General features: G+C 56.6%; 11 protein-coding genes across 11 annotated transcripts; 5 read left to right on the top strand and 6 right to left on the bottom strand.

Moving 5' to 3' along the window:
• Nucleotides 1–87: 87 nt before the first annotated feature.
• DL89DRAFT_263696 (TPR-like protein) lies at nt 88–1,308 on the bottom strand (the record flags this gene model as incomplete). Its single annotated transcript, XM_040885946.1, is given in 6 exon segments — nt 88–392; nt 412–747; nt 767–792; nt 818–934; nt 987–1,179; nt 1,295–1,308. 6 exon segments carry the CDS (start codon nt 1,306–1,308, stop codon nt 206–208), a joined length of 873 nt encoding a protein of 290 aa, XP_040746878.1. The 3' UTR covers nt 88–205.
• A 360-nt stretch (nt 1,309–1,668) lies between these two features.
• DL89DRAFT_263697 (uncharacterized protein) lies at nt 1,669–2,232 on the top strand. Its single transcript, XM_040885947.1, has one exon. It carries the CDS (start codon nt 1,736–1,738, stop codon nt 2,120–2,122), a length of 387 nt encoding a protein of 128 aa, XP_040746879.1. The 5' UTR covers nt 1,669–1,735; the 3' UTR covers nt 2,123–2,232.
• Nucleotides 2,233–2,605: 373 nt separating this feature from the next.
• DL89DRAFT_263698 (uncharacterized protein) lies at nt 2,606–3,154 on the top strand. The gene has a single exon (XM_040885948.1). The coding sequence runs from the start codon at nt 2,725–2,727 to the stop codon at nt 3,004–3,006; it is 282 nt and encodes a 93-aa protein (XP_040746880.1). The 5' UTR covers nt 2,606–2,724; the 3' UTR covers nt 3,007–3,154.
• Nucleotides 3,135–5,122, top strand: DL89DRAFT_263699 (uncharacterized protein). Its single transcript, XM_040885949.1, has 4 exons — nt 3,135–3,331; nt 3,381–4,291; nt 4,368–4,871; nt 4,975–5,122. The coding sequence occupies exons 1-4, from the start codon at nt 3,208–3,210 to the stop codon at nt 5,104–5,106; spliced, it is 1,671 nt and encodes a 556-aa protein (XP_040746881.1). The 5' UTR covers nt 3,135–3,207; the 3' UTR covers nt 5,107–5,122.
• Nucleotides 5,123–5,284: 162 nt separating this feature from the next.
• DL89DRAFT_276961 (ribosomal protein S6e) lies at nt 5,285–6,576 on the top strand (the record flags this gene model as incomplete). Its single annotated transcript, XM_040889407.1, has 2 exons — nt 5,285–5,290; nt 5,671–6,576. 2 exons carry the CDS (start codon nt 5,285–5,287, stop codon nt 6,397–6,399), a joined length of 735 nt encoding a protein of 244 aa, XP_040746882.1. The 3' UTR covers nt 6,400–6,576.
• Nucleotides 6,577–6,641: 65 nt separating this feature from the next.
• DL89DRAFT_273535 (mitochondrial genome maintenance MGM101) lies at nt 6,642–7,353 on the bottom strand (the record flags this gene model as incomplete). Its single annotated transcript, XM_040889075.1, has 2 exons — nt 6,642–6,930; nt 6,956–7,353. 2 exons carry the CDS (start codon nt 7,351–7,353, stop codon nt 6,642–6,644), a joined length of 687 nt encoding a protein of 228 aa, XP_040746883.1.
• A 537-nt stretch (nt 7,354–7,890) lies between these two features.
• DL89DRAFT_219936 (Actin/actin-like protein) lies at nt 7,891–8,652 on the bottom strand (the record flags this gene model as incomplete). Its single annotated transcript, XM_040884425.1, has 1 exon — nt 7,891–8,652. One exon carries the CDS (start codon nt 8,650–8,652, stop codon nt 7,891–7,893), a length of 762 nt encoding a protein of 253 aa, XP_040746884.1.
• Nucleotides 8,653–10,227: 1,575 nt separating this feature from the next.
• Nucleotides 10,228–14,846, bottom strand: DL89DRAFT_289410 (uncharacterized protein; the record flags this gene model as incomplete). Its single annotated transcript, XM_040889955.1, has 5 exons — nt 10,228–10,302; nt 10,350–10,634; nt 10,672–11,985; nt 12,014–14,401; nt 14,433–14,846. 5 exons carry the CDS (start codon nt 14,844–14,846, stop codon nt 10,228–10,230), a joined length of 4,476 nt encoding a protein of 1,491 aa, XP_040746885.1.
• A 221-nt stretch (nt 14,847–15,067) lies between these two features.
• Nucleotides 15,068–17,835, top strand: DL89DRAFT_263702 (cullin-3). The gene is given in 7 exon segments (XM_040885950.1): nt 15,068–15,190; nt 15,293–15,906; nt 15,926–15,965; nt 16,000–16,659; nt 16,694–16,915; nt 16,941–16,952; nt 17,006–17,835. The coding sequence occupies 7 exon segments, from the start codon at nt 15,137–15,139 to the stop codon at nt 17,591–17,593; spliced, it is 2,190 nt and encodes a 729-aa protein (XP_040746886.1). The 5' UTR covers nt 15,068–15,136; the 3' UTR covers nt 17,594–17,835.
• Nucleotides 17,836–18,025: 190 nt separating this feature from the next.
• DL89DRAFT_319425 (uncharacterized protein) lies at nt 18,026–21,887 on the bottom strand. Its single transcript, XM_040891129.1, has 9 exons — nt 21,145–21,887; nt 20,197–20,652; nt 20,021–20,167; nt 19,878–19,959; nt 19,758–19,835; nt 19,532–19,723; nt 18,959–19,499; nt 18,548–18,918; nt 18,026–18,497 (listed from the first exon to the last, which is right to left on the bottom strand). Exons 1-9 carry the CDS (start codon nt 21,429–21,431, stop codon nt 18,243–18,245), a joined length of 2,409 nt encoding a protein of 802 aa, XP_040746887.1. The 5' UTR covers nt 21,432–21,887; the 3' UTR covers nt 18,026–18,242.
• A 482-nt stretch (nt 21,888–22,369) lies between these two features.
• On the bottom strand, nt 22,370–25,360 carry DL89DRAFT_289413 (uncharacterized protein; the record flags this gene model as incomplete). The annotated part of the gene is made up of 5 exons (XM_040889956.1): nt 22,370–22,846; nt 22,905–22,979; nt 23,026–24,123; nt 24,154–24,492; nt 24,533–25,360. 5 exons carry the CDS (start codon nt 25,358–25,360, stop codon nt 22,370–22,372), a joined length of 2,817 nt encoding a protein of 938 aa, XP_040746888.1.
• Nucleotides 25,361–26,067: the final 707 nt, after the last annotated feature.

Raw genomic sequence — 26,067 nt, forward strand, 5'->3', positions numbered from 1 at the left:
GCAGCAGTCATTCTGCAATACTCATAAGGCAGATCCAGGGTAGGGGCATATCATGCTTTACTTCATCCTGCATTACTGAGTCACTGTGAATAAGATATGCATATGGTATTACCACCTCCTACATGCACCATATACATTGGATAATGTTCCATCAATTGGTAAAATCATACTCAACATAGAACAACAAGACTACTAAGTATGTTGCTTACAGCAAGTCGTCATCGTCATCATCCAGCTCGGCTACTGGAGCTGCGGGTGTTGGAGGTGGGATGCTGCCTGGGGTCTGGGATTGCGCTGGAGGGTTAGCCTGGGGAGGTAGAGGAGGTGCTGGCTGTTTCTTGGCAATGCGCCGAGCCCCAGGGATACGGATTCTCTTGGCCAGGCGGCCAACACTTCCCGTCCAAGAATGACAGCGTCTGGTCCTCAATGCACGTTTGTAAGGCCTCCTCGTCGCCAGCACTGAATGCCTGCATCAGCCCGTCAGCAACGTATGCCTCGCGTGAGCGCATAAAAATGTCATCCTGCACAAACTCATTCATGCACTTTCCAGCTTCAACCTCGTCGCCAAAAGCGAGCGTAATGATGATAATGCCCAAGTAGCACTTGTTCAGCTCTGCCTGATTATTGGTCTGCTCGCAGATGGCAACGAGCCGCCGCTGCACCTCAATCGCTTCGTTGAGCCGTGACTGATCGATTAGGTAGCCGGTGGTCTTGCGGAAGGTCTCGACGGCCAAAACGTCCGCGGTCCTCGTTTTCGTATATCGACAATGCGTTGTAGTGTAGCTGGATCGCCTTCTCGGTGTCCACACTCTCACACGCCTTGGCAGCCTTTCTCCATCAACTCGGCAGCCTTGTCTGGTGAGGAGCCATGCGACAAGAATAGGTCGCTCGCCCGAGTGTAATATTCAATCGCCTTGGCCGAATCTTTCAGCTGCTGTTCGGCCAAAGATGCCGGCATTCTCGCAGCACTTGGCTGCCATGTAGACAGTGTTGATCTGGACGTAGGCAGCGCTGGCTTTGGAGTAGCAGTCAGCAGCCTGCTCAAAGTGCCGACCAGCCTTGAACGCGGTCGCTGCCTTGTCCCAGTACTGGGCAGCCAGGTCCCATTCGGGCTTGGAGAACCATCCGCCCTTGGACGCCTTCTGTGCATCCTTTACGAAGCTCTGTGCTAACTTGAGGCTGCTCGAATCCATGTTTTTCTTTTAACCAAAAATTTTTGAACAACAAGGGTAAAGTAGAGGGGAGGCGGAATATGCCTGCGTAATTACTCTCGCCCAGCATGTCCACACATGACACTGTGGTGGCCATGGAGCCAAGTATGGATCAGAGAAGCTAATCACGATTGCCTACCCCAAACCGCCAGACATGCCAATTTCCGACTCAGGGACACAGGTGCAGGCCGTTCTTGTTATTGTTTTGCGCACGACGTCATCAGCACTTACACAGGTCCAAGGGCCGTAGCATCGTAGAGGGAGAGGGGGTACCATGTGAGGAAAAATGCCGCTTGAAAACGGTTTGGCCGGCAACGTTGCGCAGAAAAAGCAGGATCATATTGGCTGCTACTTGCTTTCTCAGCCGGTCTTCAGATTCCCCCTCTGTCCTCATCGGACAGGACCGCATAAAACGGAAGGTGTTCTCCTGGCATTCGCAGGAAACATCCCATTGCAACCCACCCCAGCATTCCTTCCTCCTACCTTTGGCATTACTCGCAAGCGCGCAAACTCTTTGATTTACAATGAAGTTCTCGATCTGCACTCTCGTCATTGCCGCCACTGCCTCGGCTGCTGTCGTCACCGTCGAGTCCAAGCCTGAGACCAAGGGGGAGGCCAAGGCCGTTGAGCCTAAGGTTGCCGAGTCTGTTGCTGCTGTCTCTGGCGCTGTTCCCCGCACCACCGTCTCTGAGCTTGCCCATGCCTCCTCCCCCGCATCACTCGCTACCCCGACCGGCCAGGCTACTCTGACACTGTTCTCGGCTTCGGGTGAGTCTAGTGCTTCTGGCAGCAAAGACGGCCGCACAGCATCCGCTGCTGCTGCTTCTGGGTCGAATTCCGCCTCGAAGAGCGGAAGCGCCATGATTGCGCTGGTTGTCTCTGCAGCCTTCCTTGCAGCCGTCCAGTTCTAAAAAATAAAGAAAACATGCCCACGCTTCTCTCTCATACTTTCATCCTATTCCAGCGCTATACATTACTGCCCTCCTCCTCCAGCGATTATGTTGACAAAATATATTTCCAGTATCTGAAACAATGGGCATCGTCGTTGCTGTGCTAATATATCCAGTGACCCAATAGGAAAACACTCCACAGGTATTAATTACCGAGAGTATGTGGCTCTTTCTTCGTGTGAATGCTTGGTACTCAGCCAATATTGAGACTATATATGGGGACATATCCAATGTGTTGTTCCCCCACAGCGTCATGGCTGTGACTCTGCTGCGAGCGGGGTGCGGGTGATGCTGTGCGGGCAAAAATTGCGATATCCACATCCTTAATGGACGGTAGCAGAACGATCCTGATCTGTTTGGCAGAGCAAGTAAAGCCATGCAGTAAACCATGTCTTGTTATAAAACCCGACATGTCCACAAACCCTAGCCGAAGCATTCGAAATATCTCGAATAGAGCAATTTCGTATCATCCTCTCCCTTTCTTCCTAGTTCCCCCCTTTCCCTTATACCTCCTATATCTATTTTTCGGCCAACTCCTTGACTCTACATATCCAATCTCGAATATGAAGGCTGCTCAGCTTGCCATTGTTGCCACTATTGTTTTCGCTGCGCTGGCTGCCGCTCAGGACGACAAGCCCAAGAGCCACGATACCGACAAGAAGGGCGACAAGAAAGCACATGATTCGGACAAGAAGAGCGAGGGCAAGTCCCCGTCCAAGTCCAGCAAGAAGGACGACGCCAAGGAGACCAAGGTCGCTGCCCCTGATGCCAGCGGTGCCTCGAGCCAGGCCGTCTTCTCGGCCGCACTTGCTGGTGCCGCCGCAGTCATTGGCGCATACCTCTAGAGATCTAATACTAGCATGAATTTTGGATACTTTTACCAAGAACAACGGGTCTCGATCATTGCCAGTATTGGAAGACCGTGTGACAAAGTGCAGTCTGAATGATTTCCACTTTTGCTTTGCCCACGCACAAATTTTTGTTTATTTTTACTTTTCATTTTTGTTGATAGCTAGATAATTATCCAATTTGCACTTAATGAAACCATGACCGAGGGCCCAACAGTATATTTGCCTCGGCAGCAGCGTCCACGGAACAGCGACAGCTCGCGACACACTTTGGGTGCGGAAGCACGCTGCGGGCCCGAGAGCAGCAGCAGCAGCAGTGAAAGTTCCTGAAAGTATGCGCATTAGCAGCGCTGGCGGGAATGCGCCGGCAGTCTCTGTATCCAATGGTCTTGCCAGGCAATTGCAGAGCAGCAGCGAACAAATTCAACCAAATAGCAGCAGGGAAGTCAGGCTGGCATCTTTTTTACTTGGGTACTGCGAGGATGACGGGTCGGTGTACCTGAACCGGCTGGATCGTGGGGTTCGCAGTGGCAGTGGTTTGCTGGTGCCAACAGCGGCATGCGACTCAGACATTGTGGTTCCACTCTATTGTGGTCAGTCGCGAGACATGGTATATTCCGAAATACTGAAGCCAAATCGGACAAACTCTATATCATGCTGGTTCCAGGGAACGCAGGGCGGAACACTTGGCCTCGAGTTTGTCAATGCTGAGCTAGACCTCTGCGTGTCAATCACACCAGCACCGTTGCCGATAAATCTTGGCAGCCTGTCATCGATGCTCGGCCAGCTTCGCAATAGGCTGGTGCAGCACCCGTTCGGCTGGTTGAAGGAAGAGCCAGACGGAAAATTCACAGCGCAGTTTGGGACACCAAACAGCACTCGGCCCTGCCATGCATGGGCGCTGTCTGGGAGTGGCAACGACGCCTATAGGCCTGTGCGGGATGCGTACCTGGAGCTTGGTGCGCCAGAATCCCTACATGTTGTGTGGATCAGGCCATCACAGGACTGGACATCAGCACTGGTAAGGCATAAGCAAGTTCGTCGTGTTGGCCCACAGTCACGGCTGTCTGCGAGGTTGGCATCAGTCCAAGCACATTTGAGCCAGCAAGCATCGTGCTGGCGCTCAGATTTCTCAGTGCCTGATGCTAGAAACACAGACGTGATCGGTGCGCTCAGACGGGCATGCCTACAGTTTGGAATGCCGGTCAGCGGTTCAACCAGCACAGTGCCACCAGCAGCCCTAGCCTCACCAACCTACAGTAATACTGAGCCCATTACCGAGGTGCTCCAGTCGCTGTCGCAGCGGACCACCATCCCATCCACCGGCCGGTGCACGAGCTGTTCGGACTATCTCTGAGCCAGAGACGTCAGCGTCGAGCTTGGATGATCTTCTGGAAGAGCAGCGGCATATCCGGTCGCTGCTGGAGGAACAAAATCGGTTGATTAAGGCACACGTCTCCCAGACCCGCGAGATCATTCACTATGTCAAAAGCAAACCGCCGACACAGCCGTTAACGCGGCGGTATCTGCGCATGAAAGGCGCGCCTAGTCATAGTGGTGCCAACCTGCTGACTCGGGATACAGATATCGAGCCATCGCCAGACGACACACAGCGCTCAAATTCTCTGTCCGAGCTTGTCAGTGGGATCAGGCTGTTTGATGTTGAGGGATATGAGGAGACAGAGCACATCCCAAGGCGTACACCGTCTCCCTCTGCATCAATGACCTCGGTGGTGTCGTCATCGCGCATTACCAGTTTGGTCTCTTGCATCAACGATGCAGTCTCGGATAGCAGTGGCAACGGCAGGCTACCCAAGTACACCAGGCCGCCGCTGCCACCTCCAAGCCGCCGCCAGCACCCGGTAGTTCAGCCAGACGACCGCCGCGCTGGGGCGAGCAGCAAGCTCACACCGCTAACCCAAAAATACCTGGACGCCCTCAATACACAGCCCCAGCGAGAAACAGGCAGGCAGCGGCAGCAACGGCAGCAGCAGTGCGCACAACAACAGCGGCGCCCGGCGGTTGGCACGGCGCATCACAAGCCTGACCAGCAGCTCGCCTTCAGTGTCGTCGTCGTTGTCGTCCAATCAACAATAAATCACATTTAATCGCGGGAGAATTAGGCGATCAGCCCACTGCAGCTCGAAAAATGCGAAATTGCCAGTAGCTGTTTCGTGCAGCAATGCTGGGTGAGGCGAAAATTGGATGTCCATCGCAGCTGACGGCCGTTCCTTCTTTCACCCCGCGACGAATTTATCAGCGCATCTTACAGACCATGAAGGCATGTATCCATCGAAAAAAATGCAAGCGACCGGCGGGATGGATGCAGAATCGGGGCGGTACAGACAGGAGCGGGATCGACCAGATGGACGGAGCCGGAAGGAAGGAGAAAATTTTTAGAGAGGAGCATTTAGGCTCGAATGCGAAATTCGAATGAGCGCTGCGGCGACGGTGCCCAGCGCTACCACATGGCGGCTCTGGATCGTGCAGTGTAAAGGCACTCGGCGTTACTAGGCTCCGCTCCTGTCTGTTTAGTCCTGCGCTGGCGTACTCCCCGTCTGTGTTGCGTGCCCATGGAGATTAGGGCAATCTGGCAGAAGCAACAGCATAGGCAAATCCTGTAAACTAACCACGGCTCTCTGGAATGCTTCTCGAAAATAGTTGAACATCGCGAACCTGGCCAACGGCTGCCAGAAGACCATTGAGATCGACGACGAGCGCAAGCTCCGCGTCTTCTTCGATAAGCGCATCTCGGCGGAGGTCCCGGGCGACTCGGTCGGTGATGAGTTCAAGGGCTACGTTTTCCGCATCACTGGTGGAAACGACAAGCAGGGTTTCCCCATGAAGCAGGGTGTCCTGTCTCCGGGCCGTGTCCGCCTGCTCCTGTCGAAGGGCCACTCGTGCTACCGCCAGCGCCGCACTGGTGAGCGCCGCCGCAAGTCGGTGCGTGGCTGCATCGTCGGTTCGGACCTGTCCGTCCTCTCGCTCGCTATTGTCAAGCAGGGTGAGGCCGAGATCCCGGGCCTGACCGACGCCTCGGTTCCCAAGCGCCTTGGCCCCAAGCGTGCCAACAACATCCGCAAGCTGTTCAACCTTACCAAGGAGGACGACGTGCGCAAGTTTGTTATCCGCCGTGAGATCCAGCCCAAGAACGCTGACAAGAAGCCGTACACCAAGGCTCCCAAGATCCAGCGCCTGGTCACTCCCCGCACCCTGCAGCACAAGCGCCGCCTGGTCACCCTCAAGAAGCGCCAGCAGGAGAAGTCCAAGGAGGCTGCCGCCGAGTACGCCAAGCTCCTGGCCCAGCGCCAGAAGGAGCACCGCGAGCGCAAGGAGGAGCTCCGCCGCCGCCGCTCGTCTGCTTCCCGCAACTCTGCCTCCAAGCAGTAAAAAGTGTCAGTTTCTTTTGGATATCGGGAGAATGGAAGAATATCGCTACGCAAGCAAGAGTCCTCTCGCCAGAATTTTTTACTTCGTAGAACAAATCGTTGATTCCATGTCTTTCTCCACAAGAACTCCAGTATCAACTTCATATATCTACTTCAACATGTCTCATGTAGCTGCATGTGTTGGTGGCTGCCGCATTCTATTTCGCACATGCATTTTTGAAGCGCTGGTGCAAAGAGGACATCCTATTTCTTGGCCCACGGGTACTCCCACTGGCGACTGGCCAGGCGCCACATGCGCTTCTTGTTGCCCTTGGTCGCGTGCGTCACCCACTCCTCGACGCAGTGCTTGGCCTTGAACTGCGAAACAAACGCCGGGTCCCACAGCTCGCTCGCAATGCCCAGGTCCTTGCAGCACCGCATCAGCGCGTTCGACTTGCATCCCTCAGTCGCAGTGGCCAGGCCGCCTTCGTCAAAGAAATCCTGCTCGCCACGCGCCTGCGAGATGAACCGGCCCAGGCATATCCAGTGCGTACTCGCGCGACAGCGTGCGGCCCGACACCGAGTGCGCGCCGCGTGGAATCAGTCCCCACCCGCCTGGCCCAAACGCCCGGTTCAGGATCCGCCGGTACTTTATTTCGGGAAGGTAGATCAGGCCGTCGGGCTTGATCTCAATGTCAGCCTCGTCAATCGGCGACATCAGAATATCGACGATCCGTGCGTCGAACGGCTCGGCGCCCACGCCGCTGAAGGACGTCGACCACTGCGATTCTGTCAGATAGCCCTCGGACGGGTTAAACAGGCTGCCAGATGTGTCGGTTCCTGGCGTGCTACTATTGGAAGCAGCCTTGCTGCCGCCGTTGCTGGAGAGTGCTGAGGCGTCGTCTGGCGACCCAGAGCTGACACGCTTGACCACTGTGGAGACACGGCTGTTGCTAATGCTACGCGAGGCAGCCATGGCAAGAGCTGCTGGGCGAGCAGGCTGCTATATACAGGCACGTTTAGTACTATTCGTAGCCGCTGCTGCCGCCGCCGACGTGTGTAGGTGGAATTTCAGGCTCTGCTTGCCTGAATCTAGTAGCTTTACCTTAATGGCAGGGCGCAGAAGCGACAGCATCGCCGGCTTGGCCAAAGAAATCCGCTGCATTCCCGACTGTGTATGTAAAAAGCTGTTGTTCAAATGAGCGTCAGCCAAAAGTTGAGACGAAACAAAAATACGTCGCCTGTCCGACATAATCGTCGCTTGGCTCCTGTCGCGTGAGGTGGCTGCTGGCGCTCAAGGCACAGGCGCGGCTCGACGCCTGATCGGATAAAATAATTCGGGGGGATGATTGCAAAGAAATCAATTGCTCAGAAAGTATAGGAAACGACAAAAAGGACCTGATAGAGCGCCGCTGCGAGCACTACACCCTACGCACGCGCGCACTAGAGCCGCGCAGAGGCGAGCGTCAGCAGCGGTGGGGAGAGACGCAGGCCCTCTTTCGAGTGCGGCAGCTTAGAAGCACTTGCGGTGGACAATCGAGGGACCAGACTCGTCGTACTCCTGCTTCGAGACCCACATCTGCTGGAAGGTCGACAGGGAGGCGAGAATGGATCCACCGATCCAGACCGAGTACTTGCGCTCGGGGGGAGCAACGATCTTGATCTTCATGGTCGAGGGGGCCAGGGCAGTGATCTCCTTCTGCATGCGGTCCGAGATACCCGGGTACATGGTGGTACCACCCGACAGGACAATGTTGCCGTAGAGGTCCTTACGGATATCGACGTCGCACTTCATGATCGAGTTGTAGGTGGTCTCGTGGATACCGGCAGCCTCCATGCCCAGGTCGTTGGGCTTGAACAGGGCCTCGGGGCAGCGGAAGCGCTCGTTGCCGATGGTGATGACCTGGCCGTCGGGCAGCTCGTAGCTCTTCTCGAGCGAGGTGGAGGTGCTCGAGGTGTTCATCTCCTGCTCGAAGTCGAGGGCGACGTAGCACAGCTTCTCCTTGATGTCACGGACAATCTCGACGCTCGGCGTGGTGGTGAACGAGTAGCCGCGCTCGGTGAGGATCTTGACGAGGTGGTCGGTGAGGTCGCGGCCAGCCAGGTCGAGACGCAGGATGGCGTGGGGCAGGGCGTAACCCTCGTAGATGGGGACAGTGTGGGTGACACCATCACCCGAGTCGAGGACGATACCGGTGGTACGGCCCGAGGCGTACAGCGACAGGACGGCCTGAATGGCGACGTAGAAGGCCGGGGTGTTGAAGGTCTCAAACATGATCTGGGTCATCTTCTCGCGGTTGCTCTTGGGGTTGAGCGGGGCCTCAGTCAGCAGGACCGGGTGCTCCTCAGGGGCGACGCGGAGCTCGTTGTAGAAAGTGTGGTGCCAGATCTTCTCCATGTCGTCCCAGTTGGTCACGATACCGTGCTCGATGGGGTAGCGGAGGGTAAGAATACCACGCTTGGACTGAGCCTCGTCACCGACATACGAATCCTTCTGGCCCATGCCGACCATCACGCCGTGGTGGCGGGGACGACCAACAATGGACGGGAAGACCTATGGCGGAAAATTTTTCGTGCAGAGACAGGGGTGTTCGATGCGGGGGGTTGTTTAATAAGCGCAAATATTGGCATCATTATGCGGGACCGCTGTGCGGGTTGATGTTTCGGTCCTGGATACTTACAGCGCGCGGGGCGTCGTCACCGGCGAAACCGGCCTTGCACATGCCGGAGCCGTTATCGATAACAAGCTACAGGTGGGTTCAGATGAGGGGACAACAGATTAGCAAACCACAGCATTCAAACTCAGATGCGCGAATTTCAAAAGATGAGGGCACAGACGCACACGGCACTCCCAGCGGTGCTGGCCGTGCAGACAGGCATGCCTCGTCCTGGCCGGCCCCCATCTGCGAATTAGTCGCAGATGACAGCAGAATCACACGCAGATGTGGAAACAGAGCAAGGGGTTGGTACTTACAGCGGCAACCTCGTCCTCCATGGTTAAGATTTAAAGTAGTCTTTTTGGTAGTTCGCGAAAGAAAAAAAAAAGCAGAGCCTGACAACACTTGCCAAATAAGAAGGAAAAAGATGAAGAGAGAAGCGAAATAAAACACAAGGATAAAAAATTTGAGGAAAAGGAAGCGCTGGGATGGGGGGCGGACACCGCTGCTTCTATACTTCTCCCTGAGCCCCGCGCACACCAACCGCCCGCTGCTATAGTGTTTCTGGGTTGCCACAGGAGCCAATCCGCATATCGCCCCAGACTCGCTCTCGCATCAGCTGGCGCGATGCCCAGCGTGGGCGGCGATGCCAATGCTATTTTGGTGCCTGGCTGTCGACCCCGATCCCTGCTGCCAGGCCCAGCTATTTCAGTCCGCCGCTCCACAGTCTGCTTGGTGCCTTTTTCGCCCTGGTCTAGAGCAGTCCTGCTGCTGTTGCTGCTGCTGCTGCTGCTGCTGCTGTCCAGTGGGGGCTTCTCCTGCAGACCGTGCTTGCAAGGTTTCCTGCAAGTGCCTGCTTGTCAGCAAAAAGAGCGCCAGCCCTCATCAATGCACCGGCCCCTGATCCGGGACGAGGGCGGGCTGCGAAATGGAGAAACGTCCCTGATTGGACCCCGGTGACGTCGCGGCACCTGACTGGCCCTAGGCCAGCTGAGGGGTTTTTTTTAGCAGCACTGTGCTCCTTCCACCAGCCCTAAATGCACTCTCATGCGACGTGCTTGCCGGTCACATCTGGGCAGCGAGATTTCTGGTCCGCTATCCGCTACGATTTGCTTGGCGCAAAGGTCTGCTGGCCACGTGGTCACAGGAATGGGAAGATATTGAAAAGCTGACATGAAGAAAACCCGTCTTTATTACATGTGGTGGTCGTCTTGGCGGCACTGCGGACACCGGGGGGCACTGCTGCTTGGCACCTTGGCCTTGTCGCCCTAGGCAGTGCCAATGGTACCCGTGGCCGCACCTAAACAGCTGCCACGAATGCCTTGGCGTCGTCCTCGCCGGGCAATGCTGCCGCCGCAAAGCTCGCTGTCCGCCGCTTCTGCTGCTGGCTTGTATGGACAACGATCTCGTCGTAGGCCGTGGCAGCGTTGCGCAGCTTTATCCACTGCCATTGAGAGCTCGGGTCCTCAAAGACCTGCAAGTCGACAATGTGCAACGGGCTCTTGTCAAAGTACTGCGCGATCTGCGCCTGCAGTGCCGCCATAGCGCGCGGCTGCCGGCGGTCGACAAACAGCTCCCTATGGCACTTTTCGCAGGCAAGCTTGCCATCAGCATACCGGCTGGTCGAAGGCGCGAACGGTACCGGATGCCGCCTGTTTCTTGTCATCAGGCGATACCAGCCAGCCCTGCTTCTGGGCCTTGATCAGCCGAGCCAGCTGTGTAAACAGGTCATAGTCGACCAGAATGTTGGTCAGTGCCATCAGCTGGGCCTCGGACTTGTATGCACCGACAGCTACCGCCAGCAGATGCTTGATCTCAGCCACATCCAGTGTGCGCGTGGGCGAAATCGGCTCGTGCTTGGGCAGTACCGCCGCGTCTTCCTTGGCTGGCGCCATCAGCTCTTGCACAATGTACCGCAGCGAGATGAGGGACGATGCCGGCGATGCAACAAAGATCAGCGCATCCAGGATGTTCTGCAGCATCCACCGCTGATGCTTCAGCACAAGCTGCCACGCCGTCTGTGCCAGCGTCGGCGCCATTGTCACAGGCATGGTGTCCAGCAGCCGGTTGGTGCTGTGCAGGTACCCGAGCACCTGCCGCAGTAGCACCAGCCAGAGATCGCACAGCTCGGACCGCACCTGGCCCTGGTACCCAGCCTGCACCTTGGCCGCATTCGTATCGATATGGCCACTATCGATCTGTTTTTGATGCTCACGCTCTGACTGCGCCGCAACATCCTTGCCGAGCTTGGAGACTACCGCCTTGCACACCTGGATGCTGCTGCTTACACGCTGTGCCGCGATATGAAGATGGTCCTGCAGCCGCTCGCGGTCGGCATCAGCTAGGGAGTCAGAGGAGCCGCCGGACATAGTAGCTGCTGCGTCAATAGCCGTGCTAATAACAGACTTTACTGCTTCCATTTCCTTGTCTGTTTCTAGCAGCAGCGCATCCAGAGCCCCAGAGAAATCGCCCAGGCGTTGCAGCGTCCACACCAGTCCATCAATTGCTCCATAGCGCTCGCAGACCTTCTGAACAAAACTCAGTCGGAACGGCTCTGTGCTGTCGTCTGCATGCTGCTTCAAGTACTGCAGCACCTGTCCTGGATTGAACTGGCACAAAAGCTCCAGGTATTTTTCGTGGTATTCTTGTGGGAACTTGGCGACGGGCTGGCTGCTGTTTGGTACCAGCGACTGGAACGGGTAGACAACCATGTTCTGCTCCTCAGCCAGTCCAATGTTGGGCGGGGCGCGCTCGTCAGATGCTGCCACGCCTTGGTCGATGACTTGGCGCAGCATGCCTGATGTTGATGTCGGGTCAAGCAGCGCACGCATATAGGCGAACAGCGCTGCCTGGTTGTCCTCCAGCTGGTGGATGACTGTGCCATGGTCCAACGAAGGGGCGTTTTCGACAGCATCAACAAACGTCTCGGCATCGACAGCAACCAAGGCTGCCTGCATGCTCCAGGACAAAACTGGCCACACATGCCGCAGCCTTGGGTTTGCCGCCGTCAGCAAGCTCGCGCATGGCGGAGAACACGGCGCGCCGGTACGCGTAGTCGCTGTGGTCCAGATAAGTGCCGAGTGCCTTGTCGTACTGTTCCAACGTATGGTATATATACTCGAGCACCCGGTAGAATCCGGCACTGCGAGTTGGATCAATGTAGTCGGAGAATGATCGCGGGGGGTTGAGCTTGAACAGTAGCTCAAAGGCATATTCGCGCTCAGCCCTGGTCGACGGGTCATCAAGATGCAGCAGAATGTGTGCCCATTCGGAGACGGTCTTGTCTGGCAAAAAAATGAGCGGGTACCGCGTCACATACAGGGTCAAGGCAAAGCTCGACAAGAGCCCGATCTGTCGTGCTGTGAGTATGCAGTCGTCGCTGCCATCGCCTGTCGCTGAATTAGCGGTAGATGTGAGGACAAACATCGTGTCGACAATGATCTGCGGAACGGACTTGACCTGGCTCGGACGACGCAATGACCGGTCACTAGACTTGTTGCCGCTCGCATTGCCTGGCTTTACGATGATGCTTATATACCCAATGAACGGGTCTTCCAACACATGCTTGAGCATGATGAGCAAGTGCTCGGTGCCAAGCTGCAGCAACGCGAGCAGCACGCTGTATGTCTTGCTGATGCTTGAAGCAGTGGGGACAGAGTCAACTGGAGGAAACACAAGCTCAACCACGCTCCTGCTGTACGTTTCTGCCAGCTCCTGCGGTTTGATCCGTTGCCCATCTGGGTAGTATCGCCCGCGGATGACCATATCCAGGTACTCAAACATGACTGTCGCTGGTGTTTCATCCTCATGCTCGATGCTGGGCGTGTCATCCGCAAGGATCTCGCGAATCGCACTGCTGGACTCGCTCACCGATCCACTGGTTCCTGTATCACTGACCATACTGATGATTGGTGCAACAGGGTCTCCTAGGCTGAGCCAGACGCGCGCAAATGTGCGCCAGAGCTGGTACTTGCGACAACTCTGCAGGACACGATCAACATCGAATTCGCCAGGCGCCAGCTCCAGCTGCATCAGCAGTTCTCCCAGGCGCTGAACGAGCCGCGACGACGCCTTGTAGTTGTCGATCATTGCGTTAAGGATCTGAGGTGGCAGATACGTGACGCGCCCGCTCAGGATGAACGGCTCCAGCGTTTCCAAGTAGATCTGGGTTGATGCTGGCGACAGCAAGTACGCATCGAACACTTCGCCAAACAGAAGCCGTGAGTTTTTCGTCACCAAGCACGCTTCAATACAAGCAACGCCCAGTGCCCGCTGCATTGCAGGGCTAGGCACGCTGCTGTCACTGCCGCCATTGTCAAACATGTCCTTCAGCGCCGAACGGATCATCTCGATCAGCTTGTTAGCCACTACTGTGTGCTGCGTCGACTCTGTATTTGCTCCAGTTCGAGGCAGCCCAACAACAATCTGCCCAGTCTGACCGGTATATAGACCGACCGCCAGAGTGATTGCTGTAATATATTGCCTGCGCTCAGCCAAGTCCGCCAGCCGCTCAGTCCACGACAGCAGTCGGCCCGAGTAAACTGACGACGCATTGCACAGTGCAAAGACGCGGTGTTTAAACATCGTCACCATCTGCGCATACGACGGCTCGGCCTCCGTCCCCGTCGACAGTGTAACCCACGGCTGGCCAACAATGGCTCCGGGCTGTGTTGCGCATACCTCTGTCTCTTGGCCCGACGGCACCTCAACGACAAAAACACGCTGGCTGCGCGTCATGAACAGCAGCGAATCCGCGTCGATAAAGCGACACAGCACCACGTCCTCAACTGCTGTCCACTCGACGATCTTCCGGAGCTTGATCGCTGGTCCGGCATCGAGATCAGGGGTCCATCGCTCGTTCTCGTTGCTCCGCAATTCCAGAACAGTGATATTCGATCCCCACGAGAAGGCAAGCATGGGGTGTGAGAACGAGGTCTCAGTTGCTGCGCTATGCTTGAGTTTCAGTGCCGGCAGCCAGCAGGCACTGCCTGCAAATGGCCGCTTGGCGAACGAGCGCTTCATGCCGCCCTGCGCTGGGGCGTGCGCATACCGGTGCCGATACATCTGCTTGACCCCGTGCCGTGTCTTGCATACTGTCAAGCTGGCGCTGGTCAGAATCGCCACGAGCCCCATATCGTCGGTGAAGCACGTATGGCTGCCATAGGGCAATGCAGCAACCTCAAATATGATCCCAGGGTCCGTGTCAGGGCTTGACAGCTGCGTTGTGTTCAGGGTCGTGAGCAAGCGCCGCACAACATGGTGGTAAAAGACATACCCGGCTGCGCTGCAGCTGACATATCTGTGCTTGCTGATGCCAATGAAGTGCACGTACGTTATTGCCGAGCCAAACAGGTGCCCGACCGCGGCCTTATCGCCTGTGCTGAGTGGCCGGAGTCACCGACGTAGTCGTGCTCTTGGCCAGGTCCCACAAAACAACATACCCATGCGAATACCCAGCAACTAGCGCATCGTAGTCAGATGAAAACGCAACTGCCGATGCTGCGCCGTAGTCTGTGGTCTGCGATCCCAGCACTGTCTTTATCCGACCCAAGTAGTCGACTACGACGACCACGCCCCGCTCGGTACCTAGTGCAACGCAGTCGCGCATACTCGTTGCTGTGATCGCGCCAAACTTTTCTATTATCGCTGGCAGCTGCCCCGACAGCTCGGCCAGCAGTCGCCAGCTGAAGAACTCTGTCGTGTGCCTGGCAACGCTGTTTTCCATGTTGGCAATGCGCGCTTCGTACTCGGCCTCAGGCGACGGCTCGAGCAGTGAGAATGGGCTCGACGATTCGGTTTCTTCTATGTCCATTGGGTGAAGTAAATGTCCTAAAAGGAGGGCCGCGTAAATTGAAGCAGGGAAAAACAGGTTGGAGCAGAAGAGAGGAATGCGGCTGGCAGCGCTCGGCGAGACATGCGCTTTTGCGTAGCTCCAGCGCAAAAAACATCCATTTTTCGTCATCACCGAATCGCAGTAGCCCAGCTCTCTTGGCACACACTTTCACACACCCTTTCGTGGCCCTGCTTGCCTGCGCTCTCCGCATTTTCTCCTTCGTACACTACCCTGCTCCCTTCTTAAAGTTAAATACCACTCTGAACCGAATGTCATTTGCTAACAGACGACCTGGTGGCCGCATTCTGCCTGCACGGCGCCTGGTAAGTTTCGCTCATTACGCAGCCCACCTTAGCAGGTATATATTTTCGCTGCCAAGCAATTCGGCCTCGCTAACAGTCTCGACCGTTTACCTGTGCCAGTAGACACCGCAAGTCGACCCAAAGACGCAGTTTGAAAAACTGGCCTTGGCTATAGGCGAGATATACAAGCATAATGCGTCAAAGCTGTCGTTCGAAGAGCTGTATCGGACAGCATACGGCCTGGTGCTGAGTAAAAACGGGCAGATGCTCTACGATGGCGTCAAGGGTGTCCTCGAGAGACACCTACGCGAGTGTGTTGAGACTGGCATTATGCAGTATGCAGCCAAGGCGCGAGACGAGCCCTCACTGACAAATTCTGAGCAGTTCTTGTCCAGTGTGCGGTTGCTGTGGAGCGAGCATGTCACGGCTATGCTAATGATTAAGGACGTGCTGATGTACGTGGACAAGGTGTTTGTCAGCAACGCCCGCTTGCCGTGCGTCTACGACATGGGGATGCATGTGTTCCGAGACCAGGTCTTTCAGGGAGCCGAGTTCCGTCTTGATCTGATCACAACCACTACCCTGCTGAGCCAGATTGCCCGCGAACGGCGCGGCGAGCATATCAATAAGAGCACGATGCGCGGCATCACCAACATGCTGGTTGAGCTGCAGGACAAGGACCAAACGCGCTCGGTGTACAAGGCTACGTTTGAGCCACTGCTGTTGGCCGACACAAGGTCGTTTTACAAGGAACAGGCTGCGGATCCGTATCAGCGAACTGGGCACGGCTGAGTACGTGAAGGCAGCGCAATCGGACATGGATCGCAGAGATGCAGCGCATCTCAGATTACCTGTCGTCAGGGACCACCGCACTGCTTCGTGAGACCGTGCTGCAGGAGCTGATATCTGCCAACGCCCAGGCAGTGCTCGACATTGAGAACGCCGGGCTAGTGCAGATGCTTGAGCAGCGCAGCATTGCGTCGCTGGCTGTTTTGTACTGCCTGTACTCTCAAGTACCCAGCGCCGTCAAGCTGCTGCAGGACAAAGTGCATAGCCATATTGTCAGCCTTGGCGACCACATCAACGCACCGTTAGCAACAGCGGATGACGCGCCCAAGCCAGGAGCTAAGGGCAAAGGACCGCAGGAGCGACACGGACTGGCGGAGCGGACAGCGACAGCGATCCGGTGGGTGCAAGACATGTTGAAGTTGTATGATGTCTACGAAGAGTTCCTGGTCGAGTCCTTTACGAGCAACTTGGCCATGCGCAATGCTGTCAACGATGCGTTTATCGAGACTATCAACCGAAATGCGCGCTCACCCGAGCAGCTCTCGCTGTTTATTGACGACAGTTTGAAACGCGGGCTCAAGGGCAAAGCGGAGCAGGAAGTTGAGCACATTCTCGAGCGCTCTGTGCTGCTGTTCAGGTTCCTGCAGAACAAGGACGCATTCGAGCACTACTACAAGCTGCATCTGGCAAGACGTCCTTCTGTTCGGCAGAACCGTGTCGGATGATGCCGAGCAGAGTCTTGTGTCGAAGCTCAAGGTTGAGTGTGGCTCGCAGTTTACGCAAAAGCTCGAAGGCATGTTCAAGGATATTCAGCTATCTGCTGACCTTGTTCAGGCAGTCAAGGATGCGGATGTGCTTGCCGACACATCGTTTGACATGGGTGTGTCGGTGCTGACGCCGACGTTCTGGCCGTCGCTCTGGAGCACTGGCGCCGACTCTAAAGAGGAGCTGCATGTCGTAGCCTAGCGAGCGTCTGGCGCAGGCTACCGATGCCGTTCACCAAAATTCTACCTAGATCGCCATTCTGGCCGGCGCCTGACATGGGAGTATTCAATGGGCAATGCCGATATCAAGGTGCATTTTGGCAGTCGCACACACGAGCTCAATGTGTCGACTTACCAGATGCTGATATTGATGCTTTTCGCAGACACCAGCGATGCTCTGACTACTGAGCAAATCCAGCAGCAGACAGGCATCCCCAGCGAGCAGCTTTCCCGGCAGCTGCAGTCGCTGGCATGTGCCAAGTACAAGATCCTGAACAAAACGCCCAAATCGCGCGATATCAGCCCCGCCGACTCGTTCGCGTTCAACAGCGACTTCCGCGCACCGCAGTATCGCATCCGCATTCCTCTGGTAGCTGCAACCAACCACATGGAGTCTGACCGCGAGAAGGCAGCGTCCCAGGCCAAGATCAGCCAGGAGCGACAGTTGCTGATTGAGGCTGCCATCGTGCGCATAATGAAGGACCGAAAGCAGATGATGCATGAGAACCTTGTCAACGAGACGATTGTGCAGCTCTCGCCGCGGTTCCTGCCGTCGTCGAAGAATATCAAGGAGGGGATCGGGAAGCTTATCGACCGCGAGTACTTGCAGCGGTCGCTCGATGATCCTCGACTTTACATATATCTGGCCTAAGGCCGTGCACTGAGGATACCAGTGACTATAGAAATATATCTGGAAGTGGGCTGCACGCACAGGCTATCACAATGCTAGTATCAAGCGCACGCCATGTGTGGAATAATGGATGGAAAAGACGGATACTGAATACATTGTAGCGAATAAGTAGAGGAAAGAGGTATTGCTAATAGGGACAGTGTGCTGTCAGGTCAATATGTATGTAAAAGAAGAGGCAGGCTGAAGGATGAAAATAAGAGGGAGAGGGAGCAACGCATGTTTTTCTTTTGATATTGCGGTAATAAATGCGAATAAAAAATAAATTTTACTGGAAAGATAAGGTATGCAGGGTATGATGGAGAGTGGAGGAAACAGTACATGCGAGGCAACAGGATGGATAGGCACAATAGACATTTACTCGAACGCGCTATCCAGCAGCCTGCTTCTTGTTTGCGCGGTTGATCGAGCGGGCATAGCGCAGCCCACATGCATTACAGAGCCTACAGAAAGCAATTTTAAGCCAGCCAATCAGCAATCACAATGCATGCGCAGGTCATGTGGAACAAAATGGATTCCGTGATCGATCGCCGGCATCACAAGCTGGCTCAGACTGGGAGCAGCGCCTGCGATCGATCGGGCCCTGTGTGTCGAACTTCATAATACTTACGTTTTATGGCCCTGTCGGTCCCTTGCGCCACTCGGGGCTCGAGTCGGTCCCACAGCTCTTGCACAGCTTCTTCTCGGGTTCGTTGGGCCGGCCCATGACGATATGCCGCTCGTCTATGCGGTGCACGTACGGCCCGGCTATGCTTGGCGAGGCAATAACTGAGCCCGTGGGCGACCGATGGAACTGCTGCTGCTGCGGGGCGATTACGTGCAAAAAGTGCGGATGTGGCGAGCCATTGATCGAGCGATTCGGTCGGGCCTTGCATCTGCGGCGGGTAGTGCTGAACAAGCTACTTGCTGTGCAGGAACTCCTGTCACCATGGCGCTGCTGTTGTGCGCACTAGGCTGTTGCTGTTGTTGCTGTTGCTGTTGCTGCTGCTGCTGCCACATCTCACCAGAGTCCTGCTGGGCGGATGCCTGTGGTGGTGGGTAGACGTTGACCTGCACATACCCCGCGTGTCCCGCTGAACTCATAGGTGCAGGCGACATGGCCACTGGTGTATGCTGCTGAGAAATCGTGCCAAGCGGCGAGGCTGAGGGTGTGGGCTGGTTCGAAGTGCCAGCGCCGATGCCCTTGGCAGCAATGCCCATCCGAAACGACCCGGCTGCAGCAGCGGCCCCCATGCGCTGGCGCATATCAAGTGTGCGCGTGCCTGGGCTCGGCAGCATTCCCGGGCTGCCTTTAGCCCCAGCACCCAGCCCCAGCGCCATGGGCCATACTGCCAAGCGCCGAGCCTGCTGGCGGTGGGCGGCGGTCGCCGTTGAGAGCCTGTATTGGATACGAGAACCGGCGCTCCTCAAAGTTTTTTTGTGGCGGCAATGTATACGAGGATTGCCGGCGTGGCGGAACCGATTCTGGGGGCGTCAGTGTGAATGCGGGACGTGCGGGCAGATTGGCGACGATCGATGCGGGGGCACGTGGCAGCGAGAATGGGCGGGCCTCGGAGATTGCTACGGCCGAAGAAGAGACTGGCTGTATTGGCATCCCATTTGCTGCACTGCTGACCGCGGCCATCGGGGGGCTGGCGTGCGGCATCATCGAGTACGATGGGGATGGCCGTGCGGTGCTGCGCCCGCTGGTATGGGCTGAGCTGGCAATCGAGTAGTCCCGATAAGGGTGGGCATTGGCGGTGTCGGCAGGAACAGCAGCATGCGGCCGCTTAAGCTCGTCGTTGGGCGGTGTGGATAGGTTGTAGCTGGAAAGCACGCTTGTACCATCCTCGCCACCGGTCACGCTGGCGTTGCTTGACTCGACTGCAATCTGGTCGCCCCGCATCTGCTGGACAAACAAACAGCAGGCGCCCCCAGCGGAAACATGATGGAGTCCACATCGAGCGCGGGAGACGACGTGCTGTCGGTGTGGGCCTTGGGCTTTATCCGGAGCTCCACTCTGACAGGATCCGTATTGGCGACGTGTGGGTGCTGTAGCAGCCCCAGGATGCTGCTGCTGAGACGTCGCCCACCACTGCCATCCTTTTGCAAAGACTGCAAGGTTGCGCCAGGCCTTTGTGGCTTCGACAGGGGACTCGCCGAAAATCCTACTGTATCCTTCCTCTGGAAATGCGCACAGCAGGCGTTCGCTGTCGATCGCATAGATCTGGGCGTGGCGGGATGCCAAACAGCCCTCCGTTTTTCCCACCAACAGCATGGCGTTTTGGCTAGCTGTTGTCATTTGCAGCTTTGTGCGGGCCGCTTCGATTGTGTCCAGCTTGTGGATCTGGCTGAGCAGGTGCCGGATTCGATGGGCATCTAAGAGCGAGGACATGTTGGATACGCATTCACATGGTGTTGCTGGGGAGAGTGATGCTGGTGTGGGGCCGCATGTTGCTGGTGGCTCCGTTGCCACTGTTGCTGCTGCTGCTGTCGCTGTCGCTGTCGCTGTCGCTGCTGCTGCTGCTGTTATAGCGGCTGGTGGTATTACTGGCAGTGCTGTTCCAGAAGCAGCCGCTATTTCAAACGGATATGTGAGCGGTACCAGGGCGTCATTCTGTGGTGCCGCATCCTCATAGTGGACGATCACGATCGACAAGCGCTTCGATACAAGATATAGCGCAATGTTGGCAACCAGGTATTCGCTGTCAGCGTCCAGTGAATCCCAGACGCTGTCTGCGGAGGACGGGGTGGTGTTGCCTTGCACGTCCTCGAGGATTGTCCTTAACCGCTTTGGCGGAGCCGGGGTTTGCTGTGGTTGCGCCTGTGCTTGCTGCTGCTGCGGCGATGATACGTGGGCAGCTGGTTCCCGCATGCCGCGCAATTTTGCAATGTCGGGGATGATGGGCAGCGAGAGCTTGCGCTCAAACGATTCATGCAGATGCTTTGCGGGCCGTGTCTGGTGCATGATCTGGGATTCGGAGGCGCGGCGGAATACCTGCGAGAAGCCAACTTTGTCCAGGTCGAGTCTGCGCAGGCGGCACCTACAGCTTGCATCGAGATTATGAACTCAGCTGTTTGTGATTGTTGTGCGAGCCGTATAGGCAACAATGGCCATCTCTTCCAGACTCCATTTATGGAGTTGCTGGTCTGGGACTATTATTTGCCGATCAAGCAGTGGGATGGCGCGCGCTTGTTGGACGGAAGAGTGCCAGAGCAGCAAATAGGGCGCAGCCTGCCTGGTCCAGTAGGAGGCAAACAATTGGCACCTCTCATGGCAACTAAAAATAGGGCAAGGCTGGCGCTTCTTGTGGGCAAATTTGCAATCGCGGGCGGGCTTGTGTTATCAGCACGCCAAAGGACAACAAGGGGGGGGAGGACAAGCGTCCTTTGAAAATTTTGCGCAATCCCACATATTGCAGACAAGCCAAACACAGAAGGGAAGGGGAGGGGGATAAGGAAACATGCCCCGTTCCATTCGATTAAGCGCATAAAGCCGGCTTTTTCGGCAACCCAAATAAAACGGTATTCCCTACCTTATGCTTGAGCCCGTGAATGACTTTGAAATGAACGTGTCGACCAAATCGCTACGTGCCCGATTTACTTCGTCGGGGTGAATGTAGTCAAAAAGCGACTGGTTCAGTAGCGACGATGTTTTCTCAGGGCCCAGGAAATCGCTCAGCGTCGCCGAAAAGAAGGCAAAGTTCAGGCTCTCGCCGTGCAGCACCCCCCAGAAGCACGGGTGCTGCTGCTGCTGCTGCCTGCACCCGCCGTAGCCCTCGGCAGCCATGTCCATCGTGCGCTTTTTGTCGTTTGCCGCCATCGCTGGCTGGGAATGAGTGACTGGAAAATATACGGTGGGGAGGGAAATACGATATAATAGGGAAAAAAGAGGGGACAGGCAGGTCCAAAGTAAGGAATAAATATAAAACTTTGGAGCTTTACGAGAGAAGATGGAAAGATATTTGGGGAGAGCAGAGTCGAGCGCTGCGTCTTTTTCTCGTGCTTATCCCTAAGGCGGGCAAACTGGGTGCTGGCCCGATGGCAGTTGGAAGCGGAAAGGAGAGCAGAAATATAACGAGAGGCAGAAGAGCACCGCCCTTGTGCAAGAAAAAATCAAGGCGGCCAAGAAGGAAAAGAGAGAGGGAGGGTACGCGCCAAGGGGGAAGCGAAACAACTATGTCCACAGCATAGAACGAAAAAAGGTGAGGGAACTTTGGGCTGAATTGGACGCCTTTGTATAATAAAAATAGCGGAAATATAAAAAAGAGAAGAGAGGAGTCAAAGCAGGCAGATACATGAAAAAAAAAACCAGAGCCTAAGAATACCTTTGGGCATGCTACACGTGAATCAGCGTCTGCCTAGTGGCTCTGGTGAGGAACTCGATCAGAAACAACACAAAAAATTCATCCTGCAATGGCCCGACTGGCTGCTGCATAGATTTTTTGCTTCGAGAGGATCCACTCTGCAGCAAATGTGATTCGCTTTGATGCCGAGTTGCAACGGGATCTGAGGTTTTATTTGCTGCAGAAATCAAGTGTCGGTCAAGGTGATGGGGCTCGGTGTTAAATATAGCGCTGCATATATGCACTAGACAGACCAGTGCCACGGCCAACTGACAGACATAGGCGGACAGGGGAAAGGTGGATAAGAAATATTGAATCGATAGTAAGGTACATGTATGTGAGAGGGAGAAAGAGGTATTTGAACAACGCGATACCGGCAAGCCATGCACGCCCACCAAGGGACGCGCTTGCTGATTCACATGCCTGCAGTATGAACAGCGGCTGGGGGATGCTGGAGCAGCGGCAGATACGGCAGCGGGACCGAGTGGCCCCAGGGCCGGGCCTCATGCAGCTGCGAGTGGAGGATGCGCGCGTAGGACTGGAGCAGCAGCTTGGCCTTGTCCAAGGACGCCTCGTGCTGTCTGGGGGTCAATGCCAGCCGCGTGGAGCTCAAGAATGCAGCCATGCGCCTGTTGGCAGTGGCCTCAATGCGCTGGCACACCCGGCGCTGCTGCTCCGCCTTGGAGTGCGCCACCATGGCGCCCTCACTGCGACTGACAAGCGACCACTTACCGGTCCCAAGGCACAGGGTTTCCAGACGGCATCGCATCTCGACGAGGTCTGCCGACACCGTTGCGATTGGGTTTGCAGCCAGCACGATGCGTCGCAGCTTAGGGAGCCGGCTGAGCCAGCCGGGGACCGCATTAATCCAGTTGTGTGACATGTCCAGGCGCTGCAGATCCCTACACCGCAATAGGCTTGGTAGTACAGCCACCAGCCCCCAGGTTGACCAGCGCTAGGTCCCGCACGGCCGCCGCCTGCTCGAGGGCCGCAACCAGCCGCAGGCTAAAGTGCGGAATTCCGTGCTGCCTGCCAGCTGCCGCCAGTGCACTTTAGCTGGAGTCGTGTAACGTTCTGTGTAGAAATCACGATGCGCATGCTTGGCGGCACGCTGGGGGTGTACCCCGGCTTGGCGTACGGCGGAAGTGGTGCACCTCTAAGCGCCGTAGAGCTGGCGGCATCTGCCACGCCGCGCGCAGTGGAGGAGCATGACGAACCGGAAGCTGCAGTAGCCGCGGCTACTGCGCAGGGCTTTTCAGCTCTCTCACCACAAACGCCGGATATTGCCGCCCTACTGCCGCCATCCTCGCTGCACCATGGCGGCGGCAGCAGCAGCATCTCGGATGGCTTTGACCTAAGTGCTATCGCCGTCTCCCGCTCGCCCAGCAGCTTCTCCGGGCTATCGAGGCCGTGCTTGAACAGCTCGAGCGGCAGGACTGTGCGCTTGCGGTTGTTGCGCCGGCCACGGGCCCGCCCTCCGGAGCTGCTGGGCGAGGAACCGTCCTCAGCAGCAGCCGTCGACATCAGCAGCCAGTCGTTCTGCTGCGTCAGCGTCGAGCCGTCGAAATCGACGTTCTCGGGCGTATCCACGGATATCGCAGACACCATCGCCACGCCTCCAATGGCCCTGTCGCGCGACGGGCGGCTAGGCTCAGGGAAGATGGTGGCTACAGTGCTTCTAGGTGAGATGCGGATCGATGCAATGTCGCTGACGAACGGGCTGCGCGGGTCCATCGGAGGCAGCTCTTCGGCCTGTGGCCCTTGGTAGTCGTGGGCCAGGAACGGGAACGCCGTGCTGCGAATCTCGTCAATTGCCGATTGGTTGACGCCCGACGAGCTGCGCTCCTGCTGCGAATCGCGGTCGACAAAGGTGGTGCCCGACTGCATCCCCATCTCGAACATGAACCGCGAGCTGCGCGCCACCGGGAAGGTAGCTGCCCGCGCACGGTCCTCATCCTCGTCGATTGTCTCGTTATGCAGGGTGGATTCGCGTCGCAGCCAATAGGCATCGTATCCAGCCTCGTCGACCTGGAAGTCAAACGATCGCCGGGTGCGATGTCCGTTAGGGAAATCTACCGTTATGCCCGAGAGCTCCGAGCCATTGCGCGAGTGCCGTCTGTGCGCACGTCCCACGTCATCAGGGCCCAGACCGCTTGGGACCGATGGTCCCTGAAATGTCCGCGTTCTGCGCCCACGCACACCCGACGACCGCCGCCTCCGCTCCCGCGCATGGTTGACTGCCGATGTGCCCATTTGCTGGACTGGCTCCATTCCCTGCAGACCCATGGCGTTGCGCTGCTCCTCGGTCGATGAAAACGAGCACTCGGAGATCTTGCGCGGCGTCCGGAACTTGCCACCCGCAGCCGATGTTGATGCTGGGATGCGCGCGGTCGACGAAAGCGTCATTGGGCGTGCTGATGCAGTCATGGACCGTGGCCGTGCTGGCTGTGCTTGCTGAGACTCGGGCTGCGATCGAGGTTGAGCTTGAGGCCTGAGACTGAGGCTGAGGTTGAGCCCTGCTGCTGCTGCTGCTGGCTGCTGGAATCGTCTGCCGTGTAGGTACAGGGGGCAGCGGCACAGCCGGCACCAATGACGTTGTTGATGTCGTCGACACAGACGACGTTACTGATAGCGGCGGGGTCGCCACGGAAACAAGCGAGTCGCACGACGAGCCGCCGCCCGCCATGCCACGCCGATTATATCCGGCCGGCTGCTGGCTGCTGGCACGCGCCCTCGACGAGCCGAACCTTGCCAGCGGGTTATTCAGCCGCGGGGTGACACCTCGCGTGCTTGTCTCCATGGCGCCAGCCAGTCTCATCCCATTCACGTCGACGGTGCTGGCGGGCCCCAACGCCTCGCTGCTGGCGGTAATCAAAACAAAATCCTCATTTTCAAGCAGCTCATCGTAAATCGACGTTTCGCCCTGCGCTGGCGGGTACGACATTATCGCCTTATTCGCCCCGCCGGTGCGGAACCGCCGGAACGTGCCGTGTGCCGTGGTCCTCTTGCTCATCCACCGCGAGGGCGGCGGCGACAGGCTCTCGTCGCTGAACAATGCCTGCTCCAGCATCATTGGTGCGTCCATGTTTACTTCCCAGGCCTTTGTGACGTCCTGCGTGCTGCCGTTGCCGCGAAGCGAATGGAATCGCGACCGTAGCCGCGACCCAAGTGTGCCTGACTTTGACGATACACGCGGCCGCTTATAACTGCTGTGCACCGATACTGGTGATATGGGCACGGTCTGCATGCCGCCCTTTGATGTGGTGGTTGATGCGCGTGGCCGGTGGTGGTGGCCGTGGTGCATAGGAAGGCTCGCCAGCGACGATGATGCTGAGAGCGAGACCAGCTGGGCAATCGACGCTTCGTTTTTGCTCCGTGGCGGCGCAGCGGTCTGCTGGTGGTACATTTCTGAACAAATGGAAGAGAGGGGAATAGCGCGAAATGTGTCACAAAACAGGGAGGTGGAGAATAAAGAAAAAGAATAGAGGCCGAAGGATGTCTGAATAAAATAGTAGTTACTAGTGCCAGAAAGAATAATGGATGGTGGGGTGGGGAGCTGACGATGAACGAAAAAGACAACAAATAAATAACGTCCTTTGGCGAGGATTCCTTTCGTTGCGAAGGAGATGGACGAGAGCGAACTCTAAATATAAAGGGCTGTTGGGAGGGGAGGGGAGTCCGAGTGTCTTTTTTAATCTCAGATGCTAGTAGACCGTTTGCAAAAGAGGCAGTGCCATGAACACGAAAATAAACAGATGCAAATGGTGACCCCCGCGCAAGGAGCCGTTGGCTAATAGAGCGGTCTGACAAACCGAGACCAGGTAGCCGATATAAGGGCAATTAGTGTGCTTATTTCAGACCGTCTCCGGGGACCGAGGGGCATTAAGATTAGAGTAAAGGAGGCGTCAGCGAGAAAAGCGTGAAGAGGGGAACATAGGAGAAAGAGGAGACTCGGTTTAGACAGCTCGCACACACCAAACACCTCGCACAACAAAAAAGTATCCTGTCCCATCCCCCCTTCCAATCCCTCATCTCCCCAAAAATAGCATGGCAAAAAAGGCGAAGCTGCATCCCACCGTCACAAGCGCGTACCATGGCGAACTGTGTTTTTTG

The sequence above is a fragment of the Linderina pennispora genome (assembly GCF_002104995.1).
Source record: "Linderina pennispora strain ATCC 12442 chromosome Unknown DL89scaffold_1, whole genome shotgun sequence".
NCBI lineage: Eukaryota > Fungi > Kickxellomycota > Kickxellomycetes > Kickxellales > Kickxellaceae > Linderina > Linderina pennispora.

Bases quoted from the DNA above. Each gene is read 5' to 3' on its own strand.
- DL89DRAFT_263697 (XM_040885947.1), top strand. From the start codon at position 1,736: ATGAAGTTCTCGATCTGCACTCTCGTCATTGCCGCCACTGCCTCGGCT.
- DL89DRAFT_263698 (XM_040885948.1), top strand. From the start codon at position 2,725: ATGAAGGCTGCTCAGCTTGCCATTGTTGCCACTATTGTTTTCGCTGCG.
- DL89DRAFT_263699 (XM_040885949.1), top strand. From the start codon at position 3,208: ATGACCGAGGGCCCAACAGTATATTTGCCTCGGCAGCAGCGTCCACGG. The intron at 3,332-3,380 runs GTTCCTGAAAGT...ATGCGCCGGCAG, and splicing joins CAGCAGCAGCAGCAGTGAAA to TCTCTGTATCCAATGGTCTT. The intron at 4,292-4,367 runs GTGCTCCAGTCG...ACTATCTCTGAG, and splicing joins ATACTGAGCCCATTACCGAG to CCAGAGACGTCAGCGTCGAG.
- DL89DRAFT_263702 (XM_040885950.1), top strand. From the start codon at position 15,137: ATGTCATTTGCTAACAGACGACCTGGTGGCCGCATTCTGCCTGCACGG. The intron at 15,966-15,999 runs GTGAAGGCAGCG...TGGATCGCAGAG, and splicing joins AACTGGGCACGGCTGAGTAC to ATGCAGCGCATCTCAGATTA. The intron at 16,660-16,693 runs GTTCGGCAGAAC...GATGCCGAGCAG, and splicing joins ATCTGGCAAGACGTCCTTCT to AGTCTTGTGTCGAAGCTCAA.
- DL89DRAFT_319425 (XM_040891129.1), bottom strand. From the start codon at position 21,431: ATGGCGGCAAACGACAAAAAGCGCACGATGGACATGGCTGCCGAGGGC. The intron at 20,653-21,144 runs GTAGGGAATACC...TGCAAGCTGTAG, and splicing joins TTCACGGGCTCAAGCATAAG to GTGCCGCCTGCGCAGACTCG. The intron at 18,919-18,958 runs GTATGGCCCATG...CTGGGGCTAAAG, and splicing joins AGCAGGCTCGGCGCTTGGCA to GCAGCCCGGGAATGCTGCCG.